Below are 8,414 nucleotides of genomic sequence, written 5' to 3'. Positions count from 1 at the left end.
GTGGGTTGGAAATGAGTGGCACTTAGTGGTTCATTGTCTGGCATGCCCATGTGCCAGCTCACTCAAGGACCTGGTGGCCCTGACCCCCTCTCTGTTCCCTCACAGTGCCTGTGGGAGCAAGGGGGAAACCAGCAGCATCCAACTACTACCCCCTATTGCCCTTTTAACGAGTATATGTTGGAACCGTTTGTTGAGTGAATATTGTAAAACTAACAAGTAAAGGGACATTTTCTACCCTCTTGGCTTCCCCTTGTGTCTTTAAATTCTTTCCTTCTATTTATCATTCAGTGCCGTTGCCTCTCATGCAGTGATACTCAGACCGAGGCACACAAGCGGCTCTTTAATGTGTATCGTGCAGCTCTTTGCAGCACGATATTAAATCACTCTGTGATTTAATTATTAACCAATCTAAGTTATTAACCAATCAAGATGCTTTTACTATGTTATTAATCAACTGTAGTTGATAAAATAATAATACTTGGTCAGACATTTTGCTGTGAGAATTGTATATATATTAGGGCTGTCAAGCGATTAAAAATTAATTACGATTAATCGCACTTAAACGGTAACAGAATACCATTTATTTAAATATTTTTGGGTGTTTTCTACATTTTCAAATATACTGATTTAAATTACAACACGGAATACAGCGTGTACACTGCTCACTTTATTTTTGATTACAAATATTTGCACTGTAAAAAGGCCAAACAAAAGAAATAGTACTTTTCAGTTCATCTCAGACAAGTACTGTCGTGCAATCACTATTGTGAAAGTGTAACTTACAACTTTGTGTTCTGTGTTGGAATAGAAATCAATACATTTGAAAATGTAGGAAAACATCCAAAAATATTTAATACATTTCTCTTGGTATTCTATCGTTTAACGGTGCAAGTAGGTGGAGGCTCCCATTGGCTGTGGTTCCTGGCCAATTGGAGCTGCATGGGTGGTGCCTGCGGATGAGGCAGCGTGCAGAGCCACTTGGCTGCGCCTCAGTGCCGGAGGGGGGACATGCTTCCGAGAGCTGCTTGTGGTAAGCATCGTCCAGAGCCTGCACCTCTGAGCCCGTCCCGCACCCCAATCCCCTGTCACAGCCTCCCATCCTCCCAACCCCTTGGACCCAGCATGGAGCCTCCTCCTGCACTCCAAACCCTTCATCCCCAGCCCCTCCCCAGAGCCCTCAGCCCCCACACCCCCCCGCACCAGAGCCCCCTCCCACACCCTGAACTCCTCATTTCTGGCTCCACCCTGGAGCCCTCACCCCCTCCCACACTCCTACCCCCAATTTCGTGAGCATTCATGGCCCATCATTCAATTCCCATACCCTGATGTGGCCCTCAGGCCAAAAAGTTTGCTCACCCCGGCCTAGATCGTACAGCGATCTCAGAAGTAAATATCTCTATTAGGTTAAATAACTGAGCGGGTTTCTTGAATAGATCAGGGTTTATCAGACTGAAGGTAAGAAACAACAGTATACTTGTATCCAGTTTTTAATGCTTTCTTGTAAAACTGAAAATATAAAACCAGCTGAGCAAATGAAGGCTTTATATACATGAGGTCTGTGATTAAAAAAGTCCGTTTAGTCAAGAAAATGTCCAATGAATGAAACTAAAACGATTAAAGGGAGCAACAGTCTCAAATTGAAAACATACATTTCAGAAAAAAATCTTTACAAGTTACATAACTTACATTTACATTCTTAGTAAGAAATTATAAAACAAGTTGTTTCAAATGCTCCTCATTCCCTTAAAGCATGAAATTCAAAGTGCCACAGCAAAGGAACAGGTTCCAATAATTTTTCTTATACAGTATATTCATTTATAAAATGGATTGGTAAATGTGAGGTGTTTATTTAAATGAGCACATAGAGATACAGACTACATAAAAGTACTGAGAGAGCATTTTTGTTACTACGTATACAGTTATAGTAATAATAAAGGAAACAAAGGATAAAGCTGTTCTTAGGTATCTGTATAGATGGAAGGAATGTGATTCAAACAATGATCAAAAGCACCATTTTGGAAAAATCCATTTTCGTCAGTTCCATTGGTGACTGCTTCTTCAGACCCACATTGTGCTTCAGAAATTACATCGTAGCCTGAAAGCAGGAAAAGCATATGAGCATGATTTAGCACCATAATACATCTGAGGGCTGCAGCAGGAAGCACAAGTCTGAGTCCCAGAGATATGTAGTGAAGCCTCACATTAATCAGACAGCAGACTTCACTGCCAATGCCTCACTTAGGCAATATGAAAACTAACCTCATAATTTGTGTCATTGTGCATGAGTTTCCATTCACTGCTTTGTACGGGTACCATTGTGGTAGTGAAGTTTATTTACAATGAGGCTTAGGGTGACCAGATGTCCCAATTTTATAGGGACAGTCCCAATTTTTGGGTCTTTTTCTTATATAGGTTCCTATTACCCCCCATCCCCTGTCCAGATTTTTCACATTTGCTGTCTGGTCACCCTAATGAGGCTTCTCTATAATCTGGCTACTGATGTGGGTGCGTATGCCTCCCTGGAGGAATTACTGTTACTAGGACATGATGTCAAAGCAATGGATGGACAAAGATCCTAGATGGCATTCTGGAAGTGCTGCAGACAGATTGTGTTGTATATTTTTCTCTTTTAAAGGGACTTTGTGGGTATGGAAATGTTTCATGTGTGCCCCATACATTCTTGAGATCCTGGAGGAATCTGGCTAATGCACCGGCTGGCTCCCCAGGGTGTGGCCTGCATTCTACAATTTGGGGGGTTGTCAGGCTCCTGGAGCCCCTGTGTGCACCCTGGAGTCAGCATCAGGGGCACAGGGTGTTCCTTTGGTAAGGAGCGCTGTGAAGCATGGTGCCCTCTGGCTGCCGATGCTGGCAGAATCTCCAATGGACCTTCCATTCTGCTGGTACTGCTCTTCTCCTGCCCTACTCTTAGCATGTCTTTGAGTGAAGGCAGGATTTTGTCCCCAATTCTTAATCAGGCCAAACTCTCATTGACATGATACACATCGCTCCATACTACTTGTTTGAAAAGGAACAGTATATGCACTTTGTGCCTGATGCTGACTGCAGCAAGAATAGTTATGAACACACATAGTAAGTGGATTTTAGTTTAGTCCAACATACCTGAATAGTTTCCCTAATAGTGTAAAATGGTTTCTTTAAATCCCATTCCCAGAAACAGTTTGAAGTGATATTTGACTAAGATCTCCTCTTCAAATCTTGCCATGTCTCTGATACCTGCTCTTCTCTCTGTGCCCAAGCTTCCCTCTTCATTGACCCCTTTGTTTTCTTTATCCACTCCAAAGCCCAGTGTTCTTCTGTGGGGCCTTGAGTAGCTCGCTAAGCTTCCTCCTTCCAAATACGTCTCAAACCCCACCTATTGCATGAAGCACTGATGCTGTGTTATGCTCACACCGCACTCCGCACATTCTGTCTCATCTCAGACAGCATTGTCTATGTTTGGTTATATCTTTATAAAGGATTGTATGTTCTTCAGAACAAGGACATACCAGTATTTCTTCAGTACAGATTACCAAATATTATGCATATGAAGGAAAGCTGTATTTCAGTTATTGAGGCACTTGTGGCTGACTGGATGACATGGAAAACATGTTAATATTTACAGCAAATCACATCCATATCCATTGCACACGTATGTGAGGAAGGATGCTCTTGCGGTTAATACACTGGACTGGGACTCTGGGGATTTGGGTTCAGTTTTCTGTTTTGCCACTGTCTCCCTGGGTGAGGTTTGGCAAATTACTTAATCTCTCTGTGCTTCAGTTTCCCATTGACAAAATGAGAATGATATTTAATTTCTCCTGCTTTGTTTCCCTGGTTTATTTAGATTGCATGTTCATCGGGGTAGGGACTGTCTCTTACTATGTATTTTTATAGGAGTGAGCACAATGGGACCCCAATCTTGGTTGCGGCCTTTAGGTTCTACATAATATAATTAATAATGGCCCCTGATCCTGTAGCCCTATGTAGGCAGGTCCCGCATTGATATCAAAGAGATTTGCCTTAAGTAGGACTGTAGGATCAGGTCCTTACAAGTGAATTAATTAGGTGGGTGTTTGTTTTTTAATAGATCAGAGATTAGATTCTGCACTCACTTATACTTATGCAACCCCTTGTGATTTATATTAGTTTACTGTATTAGTTAACCAAGGGTTGACTGATCTATGGATCAAATCCTGCTCTCTGATACACAGAGTAAATCTGAAGTAAATGAGAGTAGAAAATAACCCAGTTTGTTTGTCTAGTCAGCACTGTGTATATAACCTAACTGCAGAGCACAGTATTCTATTAACTTATGTAAGGGTGCATATTATGTTAATTTTTTATCTGACAGGGCCCACATACAAAGGGGTACACAACCATAAATGGACAAAAACCAAGATAAACACACACCCCAGAAATCACTGTTAGATTCCAGATAGTGTAAACCATCCAAAAGCCCTGAACACAAAATAAAAAATTTATTGACTGTTAATGTGATTCATGGAACAGCTGTTTGCCAGTCACATTCGGCATTCCTGTGAGATGAGATCTCCATTAATATTAATGGTGCTATAAAACCCTGAAAAAATTAAAGCACAGGCTTGATGAATCTTGCAAACCCGAATGGTTCTATTTTACACAGAAAGATGAGATAAGATTTATATATCCATATATTTGTTTGTTTCAGATGCTAAGTATTTGTATACCTCAGTAACCATTCTAAAAATAAACTGATTGCAGAGAAACCATAATAGGTTAGCCCCAGACAAAAAATAGCAAATGTTGTCCTAGTTGGTGTTTTGCCACATGATTTTTTTTGCTCTAACAATTTCTTTTGGAAAGTTTATTTGGTCTGTTCTCTAAATGTCTAAACCGAACATCAAATTTCAACATTTTACAACTGTTTTATTAACATCAAACTTATGAATAACACACACACACAAAATCAAAGTTAAGGCTGAAACGGCATCGTTAACTCTTCCCTTTTGCTAGTGATTGCTGCACGTACTTTTTAGTATGTAACACGACACACACACTGAACTGCGATTCCCCACAATGGGGCAGGAATGTCAGCTCTTATTTTGCAGTCCTAACTCGGACGCCAGGCCAGGAAAGCACTTAAGCAAATGTTTTCAGGAATGTCCTGAGCAGAGATGCTTTCCTGAATCAGGACCTCCAGCAAAACCATCTTTGGAATCAGTGAGTTTTGCCTTACTGAAGAGTGAGGAATTGGTACTATTTAACTACTATGGCATTGCTTAAAATATGTTGGGTTTTGTTACTTCCCTGGTTTTTCACTGTGGTTTTTAAAAATAGAAAAAAATCCCTCAGAAACATGAGCAGTTCTATCTGGGAGCTCATCCACTAGACTGTAATGATTCTCGTACATCTCTAGGCCCTTTGCCATTATGCAAATATATGGCTGGGAAAAAAGGTATGCATGTGCACTAGCCACTTTTCCAAACAAAATTCCCATAGTCACTAGTTCCCAATTGGTACATCTCAGTATAAAAAAAATACATCCCACTTTTTATTCTTAAGTGAACTAGAAGTCCCCGAAGCCAGTAACGTTTAACAGAATTTCATGGGAATACAAAAATCCAGTTTCGAGACTTAGACCCTGACGATGAACTGCAGCCTGAAATGACTTATACACACCTGAAGGTAGGGCTTGTAGTGTAAATGTTGACACAATCTTTACAATAAATATCAAGGGAACAGGGCAAAATTGCCTTTTTTAGTGCGCTGTCCAAAAGCTCACTAAAGTCACTGTGTCTACCCACACAAGTAAGAGGAAAATTTGGCTGTCGGTGAAATACTGGAGGATAAAAGAAAACAAATCTACTTTCCTAAAGAACTGTTTAACTGTTTAAAGAAGAGTTTAATGAAATGTTGCATTTTAAGTAATAAGACAAAGTGTTTTTTCTATTTCTAAAAAAAATCATAAGGATAACTCTTCATAATCAGAATAAATTACCTGTTGAAGCTAAAGGTGCATTGAGTATGTGACACCCATTCTGTCTCAAAGTATTAAAGCAATGGGATTCCCCTGTTAGCACATCACTGTTGACAGACTGTTCCACTGTTCTGTAGCAGTCTCCGTAATGGAAACAGTTTTGTATTGAGTGAAAGCTGCCTTGGTAACCTGAAAACAGATATTGCATACACAGTTTAACACTGCTGTGATGATATTAGCTTCATTTATGTCATAGCATTTCATTACTACTGTGGGTTTTTAAGATCCTTAGGGTTTTAACTATGGAAAAATGATCAAGCCACAGCCTTTATTCTACTTACATATTTATACACACTGTGTGTAATAATATAATATAATATAAAACCTATATTGGTCTTGATTCTGCAAGGTGCTGAGCACTGTGGCCCTATCCAGCAAAGCACATAAGGACATGCTTATCTTTGAGCAACTGAATGAGTTGCCCCACTGAAGTTAATGGGCTACTCATTAGTTAAAGTTAAGCATGTTCTTAAATGCTTTGCTGGATCAGGGCCAGGATGCTCAGCACACTGTGGGATTGAGCCTATAATGAATTACTGTTAACTTTACCTGAGTTAAATAATGTAGTATTTTACTGATATAGACTATTGGATTTGTAACTGAATAAAGGCCTTTTACCATCCAGCATGAATTATTTATTGCAGGAGATAACTGTATTTACAAATACCTTTTAGAATGCTTCAACCCTCTCCTTTTTCAAAGTGCTATCTTGTTTCAAATGAGAAAATTTCACTAGTCACAGTGGGCCATATCTGACAAGAAGAGTTTGGCCCAGAGGTGCTACCCTGCATTCTGATGGACTTTTATGCCAGGGGAGGATCTCTTTAGCTTGCAGCTGGCGCCCCTTGGCAATCCCACCAATGGAAGCTGCTGAGGGGATGTTTTGAAAAGGCCCATTCCCTCCACAGCCAGCAAAATTCATTTTGGGGCCACTAGTGTCTCCTCCTTCCCTAGAATCTCTTGCCTCACATGCTTTCTACCACCAGGGGTCCTGTGCTGTCTTGCACCAGCAGAAACCTGCAAAAATTAGGGGTAAATCCTGCCTCATGCAGAAAGTCACTTAGAAGTAAAGAGCACGCTAAGTACTTGTAAATGGAGAGTGGAGTTTTACTCCTTACAGGTTTGTGCCAGTGTCCTGAAAGAACAAGGTGATGACTCAGCCTCATCAATGTGAGCTCGGAGCAGTCGGCAAAGCTGTGCACTAAGGGGTTCTCAGGACATCCCTCACACTAATGAAACTGTTAATGTTAACTATTTTCTAATCTGAATCCTTACTTCTCCTAGCAGCCAGTGTAAATGGATCCCTATTCTCTCTCTCTCCATTTAGCAGTAAGTGTCATAGGAATTTCTCCGTTTCCCCCGAACAGGGCAATGGCACTTTTTCTTCTATTTTTTTTTCTCCTGCCCACACTCAGGCAGAATGAAACTTTTCTTCCAGGAAAGTCACATGACTTCTCTCCAATTTTATCAAAGGAAGATGTCAGGCCAGATCTGCAGCTGCTATAAATCTGCACCGCTCCACTGACCAGCTGAAGAACTAGCCTGTTGTTTCAACCATGGGGTTAATTTCGTATGTTTAAAAAGTAACAGTGGTGCTTATCACCAAAGCACCTGGATGCCTTACACTGCTCAAATACACCAATTGCCAATCCACAGGCTGTAACAAACTCCTTCCTGTTCACAAAACTCGGCGGCACGGATTCTGACAGTTACCGCAGACTGTTATACGTCAGGCTAACTGGTTCAATTCTTTAATAACGATGCAGCACATCTAGTTGGGGTGAAACCTAGGTTTTGTATGGAAGTTTCACTATTTTACATGGTTTTTGGTTGACCCTGCAAGCATCAGGTGTCCTACTTCTGGAGAACTATGGTCCCTCGTCACAATTTGATATTTCATGACTGAAGTACTAAGGGATGACTGTTCCAGAGGAAGATACCAAGCACATTTTACCAACGGTACAAGTATTTTCTGCAGTAGGCAAGAAGGCCTAGAAATTTGGAATGTTGAATATTAAACGATGTGTGTCCTTCCCTGGCATGAGTAAACAGCCACCTCTATTTAATGCTAGGAGAGACTGGCTCAAAGAATCAAAGAGCTCTTATGAGAGGCTGCTAAACTATCTTGTGATGAAACTTCAGGTACAGTAGCTTATTGACTGATGTTAATAGTTATCCTGATTTTTACATTTACAAAATGTTAAATCCTCTCTGCACACCTTCTAAAATCACTATATAACTTTAGGGATGAGCAATGAAACCATTAGACACTTGGCTTCAAATGAGGCATTACTGGCTCAAATGAGCACTTTATGAGCTTGGAGCAATCAGACTTTCCAGGCTGCCTGCTAGACAAATCACTTCTAGGGAAGGCACAATGTGTATATTCTATGTCCCT

The 8,414-nt window shown here is 40.6% G+C and overlaps 1 protein-coding gene across 2 annotated transcripts in view; it reads right to left on the bottom strand.

Annotated features, from left to right (window-relative positions):
• Positions 1-1,533: 1,533 nt before the first annotated feature.
• GLIS1 (GLIS family zinc finger 1) overlaps positions 1,534-8,414 on the bottom strand; it is a 258,681-nt gene continuing 251,800 nt past the window's right edge. For both annotated transcript variants that reach the window (XM_084637848.1, XM_084637849.1), the window contains 2 exons: positions 5,978-6,145; positions 1,534-2,095 (listed from right to left, as the gene is read on the bottom strand). In XM_084637848.1, the coding sequence (XP_084493974.1) occupies positions 1,959-2,095; positions 5,978-6,145 (305 nt within the window). In that variant the 3' untranslated portion in view covers positions 1,534-1,958. The remainder of the gene's footprint in view (positions 2,096-5,977; positions 6,146-8,414) is intronic.

The sequence above is a fragment of the Lepidochelys olivacea genome, assembly GCF_965140295.1.
Source record: "Lepidochelys olivacea isolate rLepOli2 genome assembly, chromosome: 8".
Lineage (NCBI taxonomy): Eukaryota > Metazoa > Chordata > Testudines > Cheloniidae > Lepidochelys > Lepidochelys olivacea.
The sequence above is the reverse complement of the archived record's forward strand: the minus strand, read 5'-3'. Positions and strand labels throughout refer to the sequence as shown.